Below are 24,301 nucleotides of genomic sequence, written 5' to 3' on the forward strand. Positions count from 1 at the left end.
TGCTCGCCAGACAGACAGAAACATAGAGACAGAAAGCGAGAAATCACCCCCCCAGGGGGGATGGTCACACCACAATTCCTTCTGCTCCATCCTCCTCTTGGGATCTTGGGCACGCACGGACACGCGCCCAGTGTGAGGTTTAAGCCACCGGGTCCGGAAAGCAAACTGCGGTCGACTACATGGGAGTCCAGCGACATAGCCATTACGTTAACTGCTGGTTCCCAAAACCTAAACTTCTTAATCAAGTGCTTTGTATCAGGTAAATGTTTTAGGGCCATGGGAAGTAAAACTTATTTTTGCATATTTGATAAGGGTAACTTTAGGCAGAGCTTCTGTGCTGCAAGTGTGGGACATCACTGGATGGTGGCTAAGCTCACAGTGGGTGCCTAGATTCAGTTCCTAGCCTCGCCTAGAGAGCCAGGTGCAATGGTGAACATCTGTGTTGCTAGTTACCTAGGAGGCTGAAGCAGGAAGGTCACAAATGCTGAGAGACTGTGTCAAAATTATCTGTCTCTTTCTCGCTCTCCCTTCCTCCCTCCGGCATGCTCTCTCTCTCATTAAAAATTTAATACATACCTTTATTTAAGCTTCCAGTAAGTTGCCACTTCTACATCTTTATAGAAAAAAGATTAGAGTTTGGATATTTCTCTGAAGACTATTCAGTTTAGTTAAATGAAAATTCTTTCCAAAGTTCACCTCATTAAAAGAATTTAGCATATTTTAGAATCCAGTTCAGTATTGGGTAATCGAGGGAACATTTTAAGCAATTACATTATTCTAGTTATATAATTCCCCCCTTTTAAAACAATAAAGTATGAGCATACCATCTTCATCAGTTTGAATAATTGTCTCTTCACTCTCCTTCCTTCCTTCTGGATTGGTTAGAATCATCTTGAGGCTGACGTTTGTATAAGGTGGCAGATGGTTCACGACATGCTGAGGGGCTTTGGGGTCCATGTCCAGACAGTCTGCCTTGCTCTCATTGTGACCACGGAAGTAATGGTAGCAGATAGTAACGTTGAAAGTATGGCAGCGGGTAATGTTGTAACCCAAGGATTCCCAGTCCACAGCTATGCGCCGTGCCTGTATTTCAGCAATCTTTAATGTCTTTGGAGTTCGCATAGGTTCTGAAAAATAAATTGCAGACAGCTGTCAACTTTACCATGAATAATCTTGGAAAAATAAAACACCAAGCAGGCTATAGCATATGCAAATCCAGGAAAATGTAAAAGACACTGTTTATTTTCATTTTCTTTCTTTATTCATGATCTCATTCTTGATGGTATCAATCAAAAACTATGATGTACCAATAAGAAAAGAAATTAAATTAAATGTCAACAATATCTAGCACTCAAGAACTTGGCAAAAAAAAAAAAAGAAACTTGACCTGTGGCCATATTGCCTAATAGTTGCTACTATTGTGACTGCCCAATTCTCATGTCTCTCTTTTCCTTTGTCATTATTGAGCAAGTGAATTAGCTAATATATCATAATGGATAAGAGTCAACATGTTATGCTCCGTGATTTGTCATGTCACCAAGCTATGTTGTATACTAATTAGTCTAATTGTAACGCTAAGCGACCATTTACAAAAAATGACGCAGATATTAATTAGCATTAATTATTTTAGTAATGATGTTATTCATCAAAGCAAAAAACAAAATGTGAGAAAAATTACAAGAACATGTGGAGAGTTACACTGTCTTCTTTCCTTCTTGGTCCTCTTCTTCTAGACAATATTCAAGTCTGACAATCCATTGTCTGTTACTCAAACCAAACTGGGAGGTGAATTTCCATTCAACTGGAAAATGCTGGCAGAACTAAACACTCCAAAGACTGGAATCCATCCATCACTCCCTCCCAAGTGTATTCTTTCCTCATGCAAGACTAACTTTAATCGTCTAACTTAATCAAAATAATTACTCTATGAAAGTCATGGCCATGGCAAAGTCTACACTGTAAAGAAACGAATATGCAGCATAACTGTAGTAGATTGTTTTGACACAAAATAAAAAAAGTCAAGGTCAAAGCCTTCCTGATATCTTCCTTAACTCACTAAGGGTAGTTAATACTTTTGTTAAATAGAAATTGGTAGGAACAAAAAGAAGGGAAATAAATAAGACGAAAAAGTATGAATGAGTATTGTTTTGTTTTCTGGTAGAGGTTTTTGTCACAAGGCACGTTTGTTCACAGTAAAAATAGAGAGAGAGTGAGAGGGAAAGTGAGAAATCACCCCAAAGCGGGGATGGCCACGTTGCAATTGGTTCTCCTCCATTCCATTCTCCTTCTGGGATCTTGGGCATGCACACACACGTGTCCAGCTAGAGTTTCAAGCCACTGGTCCAGGTCTTAAACCACAGTCAGCCGTGTGGAAATCGAGCAACATAATCGCTACACCATCTGTTGGCCCCCAACTGGGGTATTTCTACAAATTTTTATTTTCGAGATTTCAATGTTTTGTGTAAATAATCAGCATGCTATACAGATGATAACCCTAAATTTGGATTCTAGATCAACGTATTTAATGTGTGAGCTGAAAGAAACTCTGATGGCTATTTAATTTGAAATCTCAAAACTATTTTCTCTCTTCCTCTCTCTCTCCCTGTAAACACACACACACACACACACACACACACACACTTGTGCACTTATATATACACACATGCAAACTAATTTGGGGTAGAATGTAAAGCTTAGTTTTTAAGTATTAGTTGCCAATCTTATGACTATTCATAATATCTATTCCCTCTAGATTACCATTTTTATTTCATGCATTACCTTAAGTACATGAGACAGGCTGAAATAAAGATGTAGCTCTATGAAGATTTTTAAAATTGGCATTATATGTCTAGCTCTATGCTAACATTTTTTCTTCCAGGCACAGAGTGAAATGATGATATTTTCAAATCAACTTAGTTAGACTGGAAATAGCCTTTGGTACTATTTACCAGATGACCAGATAGTTGTAAATGGTCCAGTTCACACTAAAGAGATTAAACTGTGATTTTGCTGCATACTAGGTAGCAACCAGATGATATTTAGTGGCCATGTTTCATCCTCCTCTCTTTTGAAAGTATCCAGAAAGAAAAAGTAAGATTTTTTTTTAATGAAAAATATCTGGAATATATGAATGAATAACTCCCATATAGAAATGGGGGAAAACACCAATAAATAGCTATTTCTTTACTTAGTTGTCTTTAGCAGTTGTATACTTGTTTTTTATACTCCCTACATTTTGAACCTGATGTTTTCTTTTATAGTGAATTTCTGTATTTTTTTTTGAGAGGTTTTTGCTATAGAGTATGTACACTCACCAGAAAGAGAGAGACAGAGAGACTGAAAGGGAGAAATCAGACCCTAGGGAGGATGGCCATGCCACCGTACCTTCTCTTCCATTCTCCTCTTGGGATCGTGGACACACATGCACACATGCCCAGCATGAGTTTAAGCCACCGGATCTGAGACTTGAACCATGTTCAACTACATGGGAGTCCAGCAACATAGCCATTACGCCAACTGCTGTTCCCGAATTTCTCTATTTCTTAGCATAACTCTCTTTTTTTGTTTTGTCTCAATATTCAGTTTGCTCTTACAATTTCTTTTTTTCCTTCCTTTAATATTATTATTACTATTATTATGTATATATTCAATCACTAAACATCATTTAGATTGTAAACAAACTTTTTCTAGCATGATATACATCTCGGTCCAGTTGAGAATACCATACACATCTTCATGAACTGATAATAAACCCTATCTGTGTCCCACAAATATCTTACCTGTCCATTTTTTTCCCAAAATTATCTTTCCTGCTCTACAATTTCAAAATACAATTTAAAAAGTATATCTAGACAGCTTACAATCTGTGAAGGAAGACAGAGTAGATTCTCAATTATTACATAGCTGAGAGTTGGCAAAAATGTATTTATTACCAGTAATGTATAAAATGCATTGGGTTGGTTTTAAGGGTGAATTTAAATACTCCTTACTTTGGCATTCATAGTGAATTACATTAAAAACTCTTATTTAATGTCAGAATAGGTTTATTGGGAACCAGCAGTTAGCGTAATGACTGTGTCGCTGGACTCCCATGTAGTCGACCGCGGTTTGCGACCTGGACCCGGTGGCTTAGAACTCACGCTGGGTGCGTGTGCGTGCGTGCCCAAGATCCCGAGAGGAGAATGGAGAAGAAGGGATTGCGGCGTGACCATCCCCCCTGGGGGGTGATTTCTCGCTTTCTGTCTCTATGTCTCTCTCTGTCTGTCTGGCGAACGCACGCGCCCTATAGCAAAAACCTCTCCAAAAAAAAAAAAAAGAATAGGTTTATTAGTCCTATATGAGTGGTCTGAAAATGATCATGAAAATGTGTAATATGAAAAAACAATGCATAGATATAAATAATTCTGTAGAAAAATAAACTTATATTTTAATTCTATTTTTTCAAAAGCTATTTTAAGTCCCCTTGTACATGGCTATAAACCACTACCAAAACTTCAGTGATCAATACTTCATTAACTGATATGGGGTAAAAAAGTAACCCAATAGATTATGGAAATAAATAGTTTTCTAAAAGGCAAAGAATCTTTCAAAAAGGTCAGTATGCTTTCTGAGGTTTATATTTTTCTCTGTGGCTTGAATAAATGTCTAAAACTGCTTTATAATCTCTAAAATAGTGATTTAGGCGTAACTTTTATCTTAGGATATTCAAAACATACACACAAAAGAAAAACACATGCACACACACATGCACATACATGCCGAGGATTCAACACTCAATTGCTTTGACTTTCAGTGCACCTACAGGAACTGAGAGGGTGTCACTGTCTAGTTATGTTTCTTCTTTTTTTCATTGTTGAGTTTAACTGCTTACTTATTTCATGAGCAAGAGAAACAGGTCAGAAAGACAGGCACTCCCAACAGGGTTCAGATACCAGGATTGCCAGCCCACCCCATCTTCATTGGCATGATTCTCAAGCACACATGTGCACACTAATGCTCAAAGAGGGCCCAGGATGTGAACAGTTGCCTTCCTTTTTCCATCAGGCCTGATTAGGTGTTTACCTTGGCCACATCATCACAGAGCTTCTTCACAGCCTATTTGATCTGGTGCTTGTTGGCCCTGAGGCCCACAATGAACACAACTCTGCTGTTGTCTTCTATCTTCTTCCCGGTAGACTCAGTGGTCGGGGGGAACTTGATGATGATAAAAGTCAAGCTTGTTTCTTCTGGGGACTGTCTCTGAAGACTCAAAGAGTCTCTAAGAGTAGGTGATGTGCAGAACTTCTTTTTATTGTGGCTAAGGCATCTGTCTTCCAGCATTGCCTTCCAGGCCTTCAAAGCCTCTGCTTTGGCATCAGCTTTGGGAGGGGCAGGAGCTTCTCTTTTTGCTTTTGGTGCCATCTTGGCAAAAAGACTAATTATGTCTTCTCTTAATTGGCATATGCTTTAATTTCTTTTCTAGTTTTATTGAAATGAGGTCTTCCTAGGTGTGTTGTATATATACAATATATACACACATCACATATACACATACATGGATACACACATGCACGGATACACACACACACAAATAACAAGGACTATGACATGCAATTACTCTGAATTCCATTAGGCAGACATCAACTAACAACTGTATGCCCCTGAATTTTTTTAATGTTAATTCTATATAAACAACAGTGACTATTCCATTATAAAATATACAAATATCATTATTTGAATTATCATAGAAAAACCGAACAAAAATATACTGTTTGGAAACTTCTGTGTTATGTAAGAGCTGGCAGAAGGGTTATTTTAAGAATTAAATAATGTTTTAAAAACTGACTTACCAGGTTGAATGACACATAGTTTATAATAAATAGTGTTTATAACAATATATATAACCAGGGTTGTTGTAAAACAATGGAGATATTCCCCAATGTACTATCAGTCAAATGTTTTGGAATCTGCTAAAGAGTCTTTCTCCTTCAGGCCAGGTGGCATAGAGGTTAAGGCACTGGATCTCATATGACCAACTATTCAGTTTGAGGCCCAGACTCGGCAGCTTGAAAACATAACGGATTCGTGGGCTTATGTGTCCAAAATTCCAAGAGGAGGGGCCAGCAGTTAGCATAATGGCTATGTTGCTGGACTCCCATGGAGTCGACCATGATTCGCGTCCCGGACCCGGTGGCTTAAAACTCAAGCCGGGCGCGTGTGCGCGTGTGCCCAAGATCCCGAGAAGAGAATGAAGGAGAAGGGATTGTGGCGTGGCCATTCCCCCTGGGGGGGTGATTTCTCGCTTTCTGTCTCTCTGTCTCTCTCTCTCTCTGTCTGGCGAGCGCACGCGCCCTATAGCAAAAACCTCTCCAAAAAAAAATTCCAAGAGGAGACTATAAGAAAAGGGATTGTGGTGTGGCTATTCCTCAAGGGGGCAATTTCTTACTTTCCTTCTCTCCTCTTCGCTTTCTGGGGAGGGCATGTACCCTATAGCAACAAAATAAAAAGACCTTATTGCTTCAATTTTTGACTTTTGTTTCTTAAATTTCTACTGGCTAGTCCATACATGTTATTTTACATAGGAGTTCTGTCTTTTTTATTGTTATTATTATTATTATTATTTTTGCATTTTGTTTTTCTGGTAAAAATAAATTTGGGAAAGAAACAAGAAATTGAAAAAAGTTACAGAATAAAGTCTTATCAGAAATGTGGGGAGAAAGATAGCCATGAAGTGATTTTCATGAAACCAATAGTTAAATTACAATATTTAGATGCCTGGTGTGAGTGTCAACCTGCCAGGTCTGGGACTTGAACCGTGTTTGGCCATGTGGTAGTATAGCACCTTAACCATTATGTCACCTGCAGGCCTCAGAATAAACGTATCTTTTAAAGTGAGATTCAGGATGGTAAAGAATATTGGCCGAGGTCTTACTCCATCCACCTGGTTGATGAACAGTTCGGTTGTTGGTGTACATTCTGTGTTTTATGAACTGTGCTGGACAAAGCAAACACATAAAACCTGAACAGCAAGAGTTAAAAGCTCAAATTCATTTTCAGATGTGGAAAAATTGGTGGTTTTATTTCTCTTGGTAAAATATTAGAAAATTATATCATAGGGTTAAGGGAGAGCTTAAAGAAAGTGAAAACATTATTATCTATATATAAATATAAACATATAGTTCTAAATATAACCATATATATGAGCAGAGGAATTAGGAAGGCTTAGGTTGCTTAAGCCAGAGAAAAGAGTTGGGGTTGGGGAGCAGAAAGAACATTAAAAAGCAGCTGTGAGAATTGGAAACACAAGCAAAAATCTGATTTTTTCCCCATTCTCCTCATTAGCTGATGAATCTCAGTTCCTCTTATTGTCTTTTGGACAAATGCACAAACAAACTGGCATAAAGCTCTCTTCTTTTCATTCACTGGTGATAAATCCTAAGAAAACATTTACCTATTAAATTAAACAAAACAAAGAAAGCCAAATACAATGAGATGTGCAGGCTTTAACTGGTTTATTATTTCCTACCAATGTTGATGAGCAGGGTTTTTTAAATCTTCCCATTGCACTTTTTACTTTCAAAGTTCACCTATTTTTATTTTTTCTTAGATTTTTTTACTATAGGACATATGCACTGGCTAGAGATAGAAAGGGAGAAATCACGCCCCCAGGGGAGATGGCCATATTACAAACCCTTTTCTTCCATTCTCCTCTAGGGATTCTTGGCAAGCACACATACATGCCTGGTGTGATCGTCAAGCCACCAGGTCCGGGGTCTGAACCACAATTGACCATGAGGAGTCCAGCACCTAACTACCATGCCACTCGCTGGCCCCTCAGTTTATCTGCTTCTTAGCTGTTACAGTGAGAAAGGCTATGAGAAATCTAGACAAAATAAAGAGAAAAGACAGAAAGTTTACCTAGTAAATCTATGGTCAGAATTCTATAATTAGCAGGTAAATAAGTAACATATCACTATCCTTATTTAAATTCTAAATTCAACAAACATGGAATTTATGCCTGTAATAATCTATATCAAATATTTAACCCACTTGATAGGATAAAGTGAAGAATTGCTCAACAGTTCCTGTAAGTATTGTTAATAAAAGTAAAGGCAACAAGAACAGACAAAGCCTGTTGGCCCTTGGATCACCTCTCAACAGCAAGATGATTTAATAAGTGGTTCTCAAAAACAGATAAAAAAAGGGAATTCCTTTTTTTTTTTTTTTTTTTTGGTACTTGCTAAATAACACGGGACATGACAGGTCAATATCCATGTCTTCTGTAGTGATAATCTCTAGTTATTCTGAAAGATTTGTAAAAACAAAAGCTTAAGCAGCTACCAGAAAATGGAGGGCAGGGATCATATTTCCCTAGAATCAGTTTTTAATGATAAAACTTATTATCTAGCTGTCAGTCAGAGAAAAATAGAAGATGTCCCACAGCACTTGCCAACAACAGAAAAAAAGGGAAGATCTTGTCAAAGACGTACACAAACTAAGAACACTGAAGCATGACAGGAGCTTCATGCTCCCGGCTGCCTTTTCATCAGAAATCTTAGCAGCTGACTCTAAAATACAATTTCCATTTCTTTTATCAAAACAAATGCAAGAAATGTGAATTTTCAGACTGCCAAAGAAAATATTTGTTAGTGTGAAATGGAAAAGAATCAAGATGAAATTTTTGAACCAAGGTGAATTTTTAAAAATAAAGAGAGAAGGAAGAAGATGGTGTCATTCCTTGAGGGAGTCAAAAGTTCATATCTTAGGAAGATGTTATCTTTCACTCTTACCTCTAGGTACTTTGTATTTTTACTCGTTTCCTCATGGCAAAAATTTAGGATAATCAAGATTTTACATTTCAAATATTTCCAATATTATAGCATCATTAGTCCTGCCAAAAAGATTTCTTCTGTGCTCCCATGAGTCAAATTGAGTTAATAAGTTGGTGAGATGACTTGATTAGTACTGTAGCATGAGGGAGCCTCGGGTCCAGGAATAATCACAAGCCAACTGTCAGCTCTTTTGGCTTTCTGGCTGTGTTGCTGAAGTGACATGCTTGGACTCGGGGGGATGCAGAGTGACAGAGGGTGCGTGGCTCACAGAGCTTTCCTACAGAGCCGTGGTATTATTTACTCAGTGCCATCAGAACCACACTAAACACATCATCAGATAAAATCAAAGCAAGCCAGTTCCACTGCTCTTAAGGTTCTTACTTAAGTTCATCGGAAAATCCTAATAAAATTAACATAGGTCTTTAGTACAGTAAGTCCAAGGAAATTGATTGATTTTAAAAGAACATTACTACTAAAGTGACACGGGAAAACAGGCAAAGATGATTCTTTTCCCCAATTCCCACTGAAGATCTTATTGTGAAGACTCATTCTTAACACATGGGCATTAATGGGACAAATAAATGGGATATTATCTGTTGAAGATAACTTTATGGTATTATCACCTGGACTGGGGAGAAACACACACATGTTGGAACATTTACTTTGCAAGCTAAATAATGTGATTGAATGTATAAAAGAACTTAAAATCAAATTTAAAAAAATATGGGCAGCAGAAAATTGGGAGGTCATTCAATGTTTTTACTAACATTTTTATGTAATGGTATTAGACTATGTTGGCAAAACATATAATTATAATCAATGAAATGTCTAAATTTAGAGAAAATAGAAAAAAAGGATTTTATTAATGTATATTAGAAAGGATAGAATAATCTACTTGTGTAGAAATAAGCTTTATTTTTCAAATATAAATTTTTAGCAACAGCATGAATAGTAGACATAATAAAGTGATTTGTGTATAACCCTAAACACTGTAATACAGAAAACAGTGCCTTCATATAAGCTATTTAAAACATAAGGTGACTTCAGAATAGTGACAAAATTCTAAAAAGAATTTTCAATGCCTTCTTTATCCCTAAAAAAAACCAAACAAATGAAAAAAGAGAGATAAATTACCTACCTTTCAGGTTGTTCTAAATAGTGAAATAAGTATCTTGTATGCCAAGCACAGTGTTGGCCCATAGCACATGTTGGAAAATTTTACTTTATGAACAGTAAAGCAGTGAGTTTTAACATGTTTTAAATCTAGGAGATAATAAAAATAAAACCTAAGAATACAGTTCTTCCCAATGGTAGTTGCAAAGGTGATTCCAATTCTTCATCCCTCCACATATTCAGTTTGCTATGTGATTTTTCAATTCTTCACAACAAAAAACCAAGGTGTATTTCCTCATCCTTTGATTTTTGCTTTGCCTTTGCCTTGCTTTGGTCAACAGAATGAGACAAATGTGGGAAGTGCTAGTTCTCAGCAACAGAGTCCTGTACTTATTTTTTGCAAACAGCCAGAACTACCTCAGATGGCAGAGAACTAGTGAGGACTGCTGCTTGGAGGGCACACCCAGCCTTCCTGCTGGGTGACTTAAAGACTTTAGGCTGAACTCCACTTCAGGGAAGAAGGAGTCTGACTGCAGTGAAGTGACCAATCAGAACATTACCCATTTTAATAGTGGACCAATGAGACTGCTGCTTGAGTTGACCAGTCAGAGCTAAACAAGTTTCATTCCTTTATTTGAAAATACAGATCTAACTGAAGAAAGATTAGGAGGGGATTTCCCTGTAAAGACGCATCTTCAAACACATTTTAGCAATCCTGGCTATTTTCCTTATGACATCACCTGTAACAAAGCTTCTTCAGGGACCAGCAGTTAGCACAATGACTATGTCGCTGGACTCCCATGTAGTCAACCAAAGTTCGAGGCCTGGACTTGGTGGCTTAAACTCGCTATATGCTTATGCCGTATTCTGTTCTTAATAATAGAAAACATTTATTAAATGTTTGGCATGTCAGGCACTGTGGTAATATATGCCATACTTTAAAACATGACTTGCAATGGATTTTGATTTTTCTTCAGTTTCTCTATGTTCTTTGAGGGCAGGTTAATTTCATTATGTTTTCACAGAGAATAATTTATTAAATGTTGGAATTATAATCCTATAAGTGATAAAACATACCAATGCTTTATTCTAAGCTTTAATAGTTTAAATAGTCATTTACCAATCACTTACTCCACCACTCTAACATAACATTTGTTAAAATATTTTAATTTTTATATCAATATGATTTTTTGTAGGTTCATACACAATTAGTCTTCAGTAACACCTAAATTTCCTTACTACTGAATGGATGAGATAGACAGAAAAAAAAATTTACATATATATTTTCATCGAATCCTCTGTAACACTACAGGCACTGTACACATTTTCCTCAATCACACAACTCTCTTGGAAACCTTTTATATCTGTCCTTGAATGAGTCAGTCAATTTCACCAAGAGCATTATTATAAAGCATATTAGTTAATAAGATATTAACAAGGCCCAGTATAGGTGAGGATATCTATGACATGGAATTCTCCCTGCCAAAAAATAAATCATAAAATTACATTGTAATGATATTCCAAGCAGGAACTACTCATTTTGTTTCTTACAAAGACTTTGATTTTAATACATTAAATTGGATTCTTCTTTCATTCCTTCTAGAAACTAATTCAGGAGACTAATTTGCTTTTGATCACATGGAGAAAGAAGGAAAAATTCTAAATTGCAATAGAAATAAGCTAGAGCATACAAATTTCAAAAGTGATCAAGGCTATTGATACACTTGAACACATCGTTTGATTTTATAAATGCAAATGTCTGGTGACATGCTTGTTTCAGGGGGAATAAAAAGACAGATAAGGACTGCAGAGTTGATGATCATTTGTCCATTTCCTTTTCTGAAGCCACCATTTATTCTATGCTTTCCTGCATGATTAACAGCTTGTGCATCCTTCACATGTAATCAATAGTTGTGAAGTTTTATATTAGGTTTAGAGATGAGACAGCCTTGATTATAAATTTCATCGATTTGTACAGCTTAGTTGCAGAAATCCCTGTTCATTTTTCAAAGATTAAATTAAAAGGAGATATATAGCTTGCACATACTAGAAATGCTAGTGTGATTATAAGGTGTGACCTCTCTATACTCATTCCTCTAGATAAATAAAACCTCGCTGGTGCACTAAAACATGAATCAGCATGTCAACAAGCATCAAGCTGAGATAGTAAACACAGTGCAAATGTGACAAAAAGGATTACAAAACTGCAAGGAAATCTGCCTTTAGACTATAATTAATACAGGCGACTTGCAAGGATTAATTGCTTCAGCTCATTTGTAAATTAGGAAATTGACAGAGATAAGAGTAATGAACTCCTTAACTTCTACCTGGAAAATCAGAGCCCATACTAAAATAGATGATTCAGGATCTCTTTTGAGATAAAGGAATGATGACAAATTTTTTTTTTTTTTTGGAGAGATTTTCACTATAGGGCGCGTGCGCTCGCCAGACAGACAGAGAGAGACATAGAGACAGAAAGCGAGAAATCACCCCCCAGGGGGGGATGGTCACGCCGCAATCCCTTCTCCTCCATTCTCCTCTCGGGATCTTGGGCACGCACGCACACGCGCCCGGCGTGAGTTTTTAAGCCACCAGGTCTGGGACACAAACCGCGGTCGACTATGTGGGAGTCCAGCGACATAGCCATTACGCTAACTGCTGGTTCCCTGATGACAAATTTTTAAAATTACTATTAAAATAAATATGGTTATGCTGAAGTTAGCCAATAACCTAGTGACTATAAAATTCATAGCTAAACCTGCGTTATGCATATCTTAACCTTAAAAACTTTTTTAAAAAAATATTTATTTATTGGGAACCAGCAGTTAGCGTAATGGCTACGTCGCTGGACTCTCACGTAGTCAACCGCGGGTCACGTCCCGGGCCCGGGGGCTTACAACTCACCTCACACTGGGCGCGTGTGCGTGCGTGCCCAAGATCCCTCGAGGAGAATGGAGGAGAAGGGATTGCGGCGTGGCCATCCCCTCTGGGGGTTGATTTCTCGCTTTCTGTCTCTGTCTCTCTCTGTCTGTCTGGTGAGCGCACGCGCCCTATAGCGAAAACCTCTTCAAAAAAATATATTTATTTATTTCCATTTGTTGTTATTGTCATTTTAAAATTTTGACCAGAAAGAGACAGAGAGAGAGAGAAAGGGAAAGTGAGAAAGCAAGCCTCCAGGTCTGGGACTTGAACCATGGTCGGCCACATGGGTATCCAGCACTCTTAACCACCATGCCACCTGCCGGCCCCCCCTTAAAAACTTTTAAAGTAGTGCTTTAAATGTTACACCCATTATTTTAAGGTCTAATATTGTCCAAAAAAGTAATAAATATCTATACACTCAGAAATCATCCAGAGGGACCAGAAGGTGGTACAGCTTTAAAATCTAATACTCTTTGAGGCAACTCACATAAGAAGATTCCTGGTTCAAATCTACAGACCTCCCTGAGCATACAGGGCATGTATACTCAGGGGATGTATTCCTATGACCCAAGGCTGGCTTTAAAAATTAGGAATGGCTAGCATTTTCCAACTTTGAAATCTTACTTTTCCCTTATCATGTTCTATCATGGCTTCCAGAAAAGTATTTCACCTCTGTTCTTGTGACATAGCTCTCATTTTTCTAAGTGACTATGTCCCAGATCTGCATAAGTCCTATATATGATGACACATAAAACATAAATAAAAGCTGATTCATCAGGACATACATCTTAAAAAATTCATTTCCCTACTTTTGAAATTATACTCAGCCATACCTTTGTGAACATGGGTTAATCAAATGTTTCAGATTGCTTTTTACCGGCCTTGAAAGAAAAGGAAACTATATTGACCTATACACGCAAAAAAACCCCTTACGTATCATTAAATATTGTATGCAAGGTATTTAACAAATATATTGTCTATGACAATCTACTATTATATCTTCAAATGGTTCCACAGGTAAGGATAAAACGATACTTTGATTTGGTTGTCTAATGGGTATCTCAAACAAAAATCTCCAATTCTGAGCTAATGCTGTTCAATAACCCATTCTTAACAGCTGTCCTCATAGAAGTAAAATAACTCACGACAGTTGGTCCGTGCCCAACTTACACTCACCCAAAGGCCCTCCTTTACCTGATGCCTCACATCCACTTCATCAATCACTTTGCGGTCGTTCACTCTGCAGCCTATGTTTAGAAGCTGACCACTAAATCATGACCTCCTACTTAATCAAGATCTCCATCACTAATATTCCTTTGATATTAGCCTTGATCATCTGGGGTTGCCATGAGTGAAACTGTTTCCAAAATAAATTGAAATGAACCCTGTTTTCTCTAGTGCCACTCTTCCACGTAGCTGTCCTAAGGTCTGCACAAATCTTCAAGTGATTGCCCACTTATGTCATACGAAGAGAGAAAATCCCCACAATGAGTTTCTAGTCTTGTATATTCTGTCTTCCTAACCCACCTGCAATGATCTTATTTCCTACTGCTCTCAGCCTTGTTCACTCCACTTAAACATGGCGACCATGTTTCTTGCCTCAGATGGGGTCTATGCACTTGCTCTGTTATCTGCCTACAATGTTCTCTCACCAGATACCCATTTCTCTCACCCCCTAACATCCTTCAGGACTTTACTCCTATGTTATTTTCTTTGACAACCTTATTAAAAATATTCTATCTAGGGGTAGGCAGGTGGCATGGTAAGGCACTAGACTCCTGCATGGCCATCTACAGTTCAAGACCAGGACCTAGTAGCTTAAAAATCATGCCAGGCATGTGTGCATGCGGGCCCAAAATTCCAGGAAGAGAATGGAAGAGAGAAATTTCAGTGTGGCCATCCCCCTTGGGGGCAGTTTTCACTTTCTTACTGTCTCTGTCTCTCATTTTTCTCCCCAGAATTTATGGCAATCTGGTATCACTTATATTTTACTAATTTACCTTTAATGTTTTCCATCTTCACATAGTGACATACTTGGTACATAAGCATTGCTTGATGAATTTTGGAGCTGATAAACAACTGAATAAATCTTTGTATCTTCCACTGTCAGTAAATTCTTGGCACATAATAAGCAAGCTACAAATTTTGGCTGGTTGAAGGATACTCTTTAGTAATAGAAAAGCCAACACCAATATCCTATCTCTGGATTTAGTTACAAAATGAGACTCAAACAACTGACGAGACCCTATCTCTAAAAACAGCCTGAACAAGTTTTAATGCTTTAGAAGCCAAGATTTCAATTTCAATAGTAAAAATGTCAAATTACCTGGTGAAATCAACTGAGGAGAGAAAAGGTTATTACAGACCCTTGGAAAACTAAGATGTAAATTTTTGACAGAAAGAAGTATACATTTAAAGATGAAAATTTAAAAAGTACTTAAAAGATTTTATCTATTGTGAATATCAGAGTAGTTGTGAATATCAGACTAGTTTAATGATATTCACTTTGAACTGCCTTTTATTGTTTTTTTGATCTTTCAAGTATTTTTCTTATTTTCTTAACTAGAGAGCAAGTTTCTCCAGGGCAAGGAACATATTTACTACTTCACTTATTTTTTATTCAGTGCTAAGCACAGGGTAAGAAAGTGATGAATATATTAACTTTAAGCAATTTTACCCTAAAGGAGGTGTTATGAAATCTAAGGGCTTTGAACATAAAATATCAAAATAAATCTCATGAAGACAGAAAAAAAACTCCTTGAAGCCAAGAGATGTTATTTTCATGGCATAGGAAGAGCAGACTTTGGTGTTTTAGGTTATTTGACATTTCAGTTTAAAAATGAGATGTTCTGCATAAATTGAGTTTAATTCATAAATGATTTTGTTTTCGGTTACACTGTAGAACAGATGAAGCCATTAAATGCACATTAAACTTCTTTTTCATTCGCATAAAGACCTAAAGAGTTAGTCTGTTCATTAGAGCCTGAACCAACACAGTTATACTATGAGTTCACTGTCAGGACCGCTGATTCCTGGGGTCAAGTCCCTCCATGTACTGCCTTTTTTTTTTTTCCAGCATGATTATTACAGTGGGCTACAAGTTTCACAAGAATGTTTCCTGGCTTGGGAACCAGCAGTTAGCATAATGGCTATGTCGCTGGACTCCCACGTAGTCGACCGTGGTTCGCGTCCCGGACCCAGTGGCTTAGAACACACTAGGCACATGTGCGTGCGTGCCCAAGATTATGAGAGGAGAATGGAGAGAAGGGATTGCGGCCTGACCATCCCCCCTGGGGGGTGATTTCTCGCTTTCTGTCTCTATGTCTCTCTCTGTCTGTCTGGGGAGCGCACGCGCCCTATAGCGAAAACCTCTCCAAAAAAAAAGAAAAAAAAAGAATGTTTCCTGACCTCTGTATGTTTCTCTTTCTCTCTCTTTTTTTTTTCTTCATTTTTTAAAGGTCCCTGTGCTCCCTAGAGACAAACAGCCAAAGACAAAGAGAAAGTGGTAAATCACCTCCCAGGGAGGTGGTCATGCTGCCATAATCCCTTCTCTTCCATTCTCTTTTTGAGATTTTGGGTACACACGCACATGTGCCTAGTGTGTTTTTCAAGCAGTCATGTCAGGGACTCAGACTATGAAATCGGCCGTGTGTGATCCAGTCACCTCAACTTCTCCACCATCCATTGTCTCTGTGGTCTCAGTATGTTTCTACATATGATATGTCTTAAATGGCAGACCGCGCCACAGTGGGATGCCATGAAAAGTCACATACACATACCAGATAGGTTAAGGGAATGGATTGTGTAATCAGACATTGTATAACATACATGTAAGTAGCTTGAAATCCATACCCATCACTCCCAAATCCATGATATAGGAGAATCATACTTATCTCATAGACTTATGTTAAGAATAAATTAACTTGCTAAATATAAAGTAGCTCGAAAACTAACTGGCCTACTTTATAAAGAAAATGTAGCTATTAGTTTTATTATAGTATATACTAGTGGTCTGTAAGCATTATCACGTATAAGAATAAAGTCTTTGAGGGACCAGCAGATGGCATTGTGGTGAAGCCTCTGGATTCCCACAGGACTGAGCACGGTTTGAATCCCAGACCTGGTGACTTGAAAATTATGCTAAGCACATGTATGTATGTACCCAAAATCCTGAGAGAGGGGAAGAGAAGGGACTGCAATGTGACCAACCTTCCTGGGGGAAATTTCTGACTTTTTGTCTCTCTGTCTTTCTTTCTCTCTCTGTCCAGTGAGTGCTTGTTCCCTTAAAAAGAAATTTTTTTTTGAAAGTTTCAGAAGAGTTTTTTTTTTTTTTTTTTTTTTTTTTTCCTATTACTAATTGAAAGACATCTCTGGCAATTTATTTATCTTCTAACCCTAGGTGGAAAGTAAAAGTATTTGGGCCAGCAGGTGGCATATAGATTAAAGGTCCTGGACTCTCACATGGCAGGCAGTGGTTCGAGTCTCAGACCTGGTGTTTTGCTTTCTCGTTTTTCCCTCTCTCTCTCTGTCTCTAATTGGTCAAATCAAAAATTATAATAAAATTGATAATAGTAAATTTAAATAAAATAATTGCTTATAAAAAGAGAGTAAAAATAATAATTTTTAAAATGTTTTACTTAATAATTTTGGGGGAAAAACATGTTTTCTGGATAATTTAAGGTCCTTCAAAATAGGTGTGTTAAATACTAGAGAAAACATCTAACTTGAAACAAAAAAATAACTAAAATCTGACACAAATCTTACAACTTGAAAAGTTTATAAAAGAATAGATAAATGTGGATGAACTAACCTCCCCAACTCATTCTCATACATAAATGCAAACTGACTTTTTCCCTATGAGTGAAGTTTTCAATACATCATTACACACCAGCAATGAATATTACAAAAATTCTTGTTTTGAATGTTAAAGTTATATGAAGAATTGCTTAAAAGGAATTTTTGTTTATAGCACAAGGACATTTCCAGTACTGAGATGTTATGATCAAACAGCAGCTATTAGTAATATGTCAATATTCGCTAATATTTTCTTGGAATATTATAATATGCTTTCCAGAAATGTAAAAAAAGGAATTTGGTAAGTACAAATGTCTGAGGATGTAATAGGTAGTTTGCTATGAATTTTTCAAAACTGGGTTTAACGAGATATGTATGTAGTTAAATTGGATTGTTCTGAAATTGTAATAAAGATTAGTTTTGCATATAGGAAAATATATCAAGACAATTACTAATATATTATGATACATAAATCAAATTATACAATCCAAATAAACTGTACATTAGTATTACTAATAGCTCATTAGCATACAAATTTTGTCTGCTTTTAGAAAATTTATCAGAGGTCAGCAGATGGCATATAGGTAACACTGCTGGACCCCCACAGAGTCGACCACAGTTCGAGTCCTGGACCCAGCAACTTATAATGCACACTGGATATGTGTTTGTGTATACCCGAGATCCCAAGAGGAAAATGGAGAAGGGATTGTGGCGTGGCCATCCCCCTGGAAGTGATTTCTTGCTTTCTGTCTCTGTCTCTGTCTCTCTCTCTCCAGTGAGTGCATGTACCATATAGCAAACAACAACAACAAAAATACAAGGTCTTATAAAAACCATGAAAATGCAGAATTTAGCAATTGCAGTATGACATGGGTTTCTCCTTTCCTTTTATCGTTTATATGCTTTGAGGATGCATTATTCTGCTTCATCAAGGAATGACGTACATCAGAACTATACATTTTAAAAACACTTTGATACATGTTCCCTAAAGCAGAAGGAAGTGTTAAGCCTCCTAGCTCAAAGTTGAACTCACATAACTGCCAAAAGCCATGGAGAACTGAATGGAATGTATTCAACATCTTTAAATGTTACTTACGTTTATGTAAAAGAAATAGTTACAGAAAAAAAAGAACGATCAGTTACTGTATCAAATTCTGAAATGAAAAGGTGTTAATAGTACAACAGTTTGTGTTGTTACACACTTACTACTATTTCCTCTCATGGCTTTGAAAGATGTAACAAAAACATCTGTGTTAAATCATCACACTTGTGGCAGTTTGGGAAAGGAGGACGTTGAAGCTTCTTTGGTGGAAAACCTGGTCCCCTCACGGTGGACCTGTATCACTGGGCAAAGACTCACATTGAGACGTGTAATTGAGATGGCATCTCCGGCTGAGCGAGACAGCCGCTCTACATGGGCATGTGCCAGGGTTCGTGCCAGGGGACGCCCCCATTTTCTCTTTGATGATACAATCACAGTTCAGTAACCAATTCATAACTGCAATTTAAAAAAAATGTATTTGGATTTGAAAATAATCTCTCAACTTCTTCGTTATGTCACCAGACCATGACAAAACTGAACCAAAATCATAAATAACACCCACCAAAATAGCAGAATTTTTCCTCACTCAAAATTTCTTATTCTTAAGCATATTCTTAAAATAGCAATAATATTTTCATGTCAATACTATTGAAAAATCATCCAATGTTTAATGCTTCCTCCATATAATGCAAAAATAGCAACCTAATTTAGTCATTATAGTGAATAAAATATAGCAAAAGCAAATATTGCCAAGACAAACCCAATACTTTTTTTAACTGTGGCTTTCTGATGTAATTATCTAGTCAAAAAAAGTGGAGGGCATTTAAGTCAAATATTATGTCATAATAAATATTTTATTATTAGTTTTTTAGTTTGCTACAGGGCACATCTGCTCACAGGGGTTAGGAGGAGATAAAGTGAGAAATCACCCCACAAGAAGGAATAGCCATGCTACAATTCCTTCTCCATTCTTCTCTTGGGATTTGGGGCATGTAAACATACATGCCCTGCGTGATTTCTCAGCCTCTGGTTCCAGGATTTGAAACGCGTTGTTGGCCATGTGGAATCCAGCTGCCTCAATCTCCGTACCATCAGTTGGCCCTGGAAAATGCTTTTTAGATGTATTATTTCATTTAATGGCCTCAAGAACTGTAAACTGCAGGTATTTTTCCCTCTTGATTTTATAAAAGTAGGAACTAAGACTAGTAATTTACTGATGATTCAGTCAGTATTTAAATCCAATTCTGACAGACAAGAAAGCAATATTTTAACATTATCAAGAGATTGCATTAAAAAATCTGGTGGGTTTGGTCCCCATAGCACAGTTATGGCAGTTCAAATTCCTGATTAAATTGCTTAAAAAACACACAGGGCACACAGACATGTGTACCCCAAATCTTGATATAATTGAGAAATGGAGGAAAGAAACTGTGATGTGAGCGTGTCCTGATGGAGAAGGAGCTTTTTCTCTCCGTGTTTCTCTGTCTTTCTCTCTGTCTCTTTCTATCCGACTCATGTGCATGCTCTCCAGCATTAAGAAAAGACAAAGAGGGGGACAGTCAGTGGCATGGTGGCTAAAGGTGCTGGATTCCCACATGGCCGACAACAGTTCAAGTCTTGACCCTGGTGGCTTGCTTTCTCACTTTCCCTCTCTCTCTCTCTGTCTGATCAAATTGGAAAATAATAATAATAATACATAAATTTAAAAAAAAAATTCCTCTTTACAAAAAGATAAAGAAATCTTGGGAATGTAAGTAATGATAAATAAAATGATTTCTACAGTGTCTCAGTCAGCTTGGCTTGTGATCAACTCATTAGTACAAATAAGGTGTCTTATACAACAGAAATGCATGTGTCACAGTTATGGAGACTGCATGTTTGGGAACCAGTGTCAGCATGGTCAAGTTCTGGTGAGGTTACTTCTCTGGGTTGCTGACCACAGCCTCCTAGCTTTATTCCCACATGTCTGATCGTGTGCAAACTCCTGTTTCTTCTTCTATTTTCTTTTTCTTTTTCTTTTTCTTTTTGTCATAGGGCATGTGTGCTTGCCAGAGAGAGGCAGAGAGATGAAAGTGAGAAATCGTAATTCTAGGGAGAAGGCCATATCACAATTCCTTCTCCTCCATTCTCCTCTCAGGATCTGGGTATACATGCACACTACTACTACTTCTTTTTGCTTTTTTTCATAAGAGGTTTTTGCTATAGGTTGCATGCACTCACCAGAGAAATAGAGAGAGAGAGAGACGAGACAGAAAGTGAGAAATCACATCCTAGGGGGATGGCTACACAACAATCCCTTCCCCTCCATTCTCTTCTTAGGATTTTGGGCAATACACACACACACACACACACACACATGCTGGCATGATTTTTGAGCCACTGGGTCCAGGACTTGAAACGTGGTTGACCACATGGGAGTCGAGTACCTCAACCACTATGCAACCTGCTGACTCCAATCACTACTTTTTAAATTTCATTATTTTTTTACAGAGAGATTTTTGCTGTAGGATGTATGCACTCACTAGAGAGACAGAGAGATAGGGCAACATAAGAGAAACAGAAAAACAGAGAGACAGAAAATGAGAAATCACTCTCCAAGGGGAATGGCCATACCACAATCCCTTCTCCTCCATTCTCCTCTCAGGATTTTGGGCACACACACATACACACACACACACACACACACACACACACACACACACGTGCCCAGCATGAATTTTAAGCTGCCTGTTCTGGGACTTGAATTGTGGTCAACTATGAGGGAGTCCAGCAACGTAACTATTATACCATTTGCTGGTCTCCCTGCTACACATTATTTTTAAGGGCAGTAATTTCATCACAAATGTCCCACCCTCATGACCTCTCTTAACTCTAACTACCTCCCAAATGCCCTACTTCCAAACTCTATCACATTGGGAATTAGACTTCAACATATGAATATTGAGGAGAGGAACACTCAGCGTATAATACAGGAAAATGGAGTAAAATTTGCTAGGACACTAAAAAAATGAAAACATCTATCATGTACCAAAGGTTAATACATATTAAAATAACATCAGAGTAACTAAAAGCAAATAAATGGCTACATTAGCCTTTGAATGAGCTCTATGATCCCCTTAGTTGTCCTTTTTGACATGTTTCATAAGTTTGAAATATAAGATTAGTTATGATATTCAATGTAACCCACTTTTTTTTGGCTATAGGGCACATGTGCTCCCCAGAGAGACAGAGAGAAACAGAGTCAGGAAGTGAGAAATCACTCCCCCAACGGGATGGAAACATCGCAACCCTTTCTCCTCCATTCTCCTCTTGGGATCTTGGGCACACACACACAGGCATCCAGTGTGAATTTTAAGCTGTTGGGTCCAGGACTGGAACCCTGGTTAACCATGGGGGAGTCTAGCGATGTAAACATGCCATCTGCTGTACCCCCACTTATATTCTTAATAATTCTCACATTATTAATGTATCACAACTGCCACAACGATTGTGCTTATCCAACCATCTCATTTATTGATTGGGTTGTTGGAAAGTCATGACGCATTTCTGCACAGAAAAACAGAAATACATGTCATGACTTTTCTGACAACCTAATAAAAACTCTGTGTATTATTCACATAACTTTAATTTTTTTTTAAATTGTTATTCTTTCTTGCTATATGGTTACAACTAAAAACTATCAATGTCTCTGATTTGGTTCAACAAAGCCTAAAAATAGTAATGAATATAACTAGGTCCTTAACATAAAGGGTAAACAGGAGTCAGTGTCAAAACATAATGTGAAATCTCTCTGTACTAAGACCAAGTAGTGATTAAGAGGAACAAAAAAAAAAAAAAAGAAAACTCAGCTTAAATATTTGAAAGTTGAATTTCTTATACTGATGATCCATTCAACCTAGAACTCAATGCAATGTCTATGATAACATATTTCTAAATAGTTGCTTAATTTCATTAACACATTTTCATTTTCTTTTTGTAGAATTATTTTTATTTAATTTAATTTTATTTATTTTATGTTTATTTGATCAGAGAGAGACACAGAGAGAGAGAGAGAAAGAGAGGAAAAGTGAAAAAACTAGCTGCCAGGTTTGGGACTCGAACTGTGGTCAACCACGTGGGAGTGTTCAGTGCCTTAACCACCATGCCACCTACTGGTCCCCACATTTTCATTTTCTAGAATAAGCTCAATAAACTTGGAGTAAATCACACAATTTTTTACAGATCTAAATCAAAATAATGTTTTCCAGGATGAAATTGGTAACTTTGGTCACTGCAGTTTAGAAGAGATGCAAAGGAGACACTTCAGATTGATTCTCCTAGAATCAAAAGCATCCATATCTGTACTATTTCTGAGAAGCTTATAAAATCAATAAAAAATTAATGCCAGATACTATGCACTCAAAAAAAAAAATTTAAGCCTACTGACAAAATGCCTATAGCGATGAACACTGTTAGGCATTGCGTAAGGTTAACATGGAGTAGCTGTACGTAGTGGAAAGGCAGTCCCTGCCTCGTGGAAATATTGGTAGATATTTCATATAGCAGTCAAGCAACCATGGCTGTGCACAGGACACGTGCTTGATGGACATGTGGAATAAACAAAGGTAAATGGCTCCAAGATCTTTGGTACCAGCCAAAAGTTACCATCCCAGAGAACCAGGATTACAGATACAGGAACGAGGCAGTGGATTCAACCCTGAAGGAGCACATGTTTGCAGAAGGGGACTTTGGCAGTTTGAAAAGAGAATTAAATAAAACTTGAATGTCAATACAGATATTTTTATTCAGTTCAGAACGGCTAAGAGTCAGGCATGATATGACCTGATCTCGATTCAGTGTTGAAGGGAATAACAGAAATTGTGAATATAATCTTGTATTTTCAGTGCATTGAGTGAAAAAATGGGCAGTAAGTACAAGACTGCCTTGTCGCAGTGAAGTATACTTTCAAGGGGAAACAGGCTCATGTGGATTTTCAAAAATGAAGTTTGAAATCAAAACATTTCTTGCTGACACTGATCACATTATTAAAGATCATTTCAATAATTTCAAGTTGCATGCCCAGATAGTCCAATTTTATGAATATATTCAATTTATTAACTAGTCTAAATCTATCACACTGAGGCCAAAATATTTAATTTGGAGGATCAGAAAGATTTCTTCAGATGACTGAATAGCAGTACAAATGACATCATGAGTTTAACTCCAATGTATTTCAACATACATTTTTAGAGAAAGAACTTGATGTCTTATTGGTAGATATATTTAAAAATCCACCCAATGCTGGGACCAGCAGTTAGCGTAATGGCTATGTCACTGGACTCCCACGTAGTTGACCACGGTTCAAGTCCCAGACCCAGTAGCTTAAACTCACGCTAGGCGCATGTGCATGCATGCCCAAGATCCCGAGAGGAGAATGGAGGAGAAGGGATTGAGGCGTGGCCATCCCCCCTGGAGGGTGATTTTTTGCTTTCTGTCTATCTGTCTCTTTCTGTCTTTCTGGTGAGCGCACACACCCTATAGCAAAAAAAAAAAAAAAAAAACCCTCTCTCAAAAAAAAAAAAAAAAAACCCCCAAAAGAATTCTTTCTAAATTGAGAAGAAAATATTAATGAAAATGACTT

At 37.4% G+C, this 24,301-nt stretch overlaps 1 protein-coding gene across 5 annotated transcripts in view; it reads right to left on the bottom strand.

The window, feature by feature from the left end:
- The window catches only part of PTPRK (protein tyrosine phosphatase receptor type K), a 665,572-nt gene that overhangs the window by 145,949 nt on the left and 495,322 nt on the right, over nt 1-24,301 (bottom strand). For all 5 annotated transcript variants that reach the window (XM_006144267.3, XM_006144266.3, XM_006144265.3 and 2 more), the window contains exon 8: nt 825-1,127. In XM_006144267.3, coding sequence (XP_006144329.1) covers nt 825-1,127 — 303 coding nt within the window. The remainder of the gene's footprint in view (nt 1-824; nt 1,128-24,301) is intronic.

This window comes from Tupaia chinensis, unplaced genomic scaffold (assembly GCF_000334495.1).
Source record: "Tupaia chinensis unplaced genomic scaffold, TupChi_1.0 Scaffold000117_2, whole genome shotgun sequence".
Classification (NCBI taxonomy): domain Eukaryota; kingdom Metazoa; phylum Chordata; class Mammalia; order Scandentia; family Tupaiidae; genus Tupaia; species Tupaia belangeri.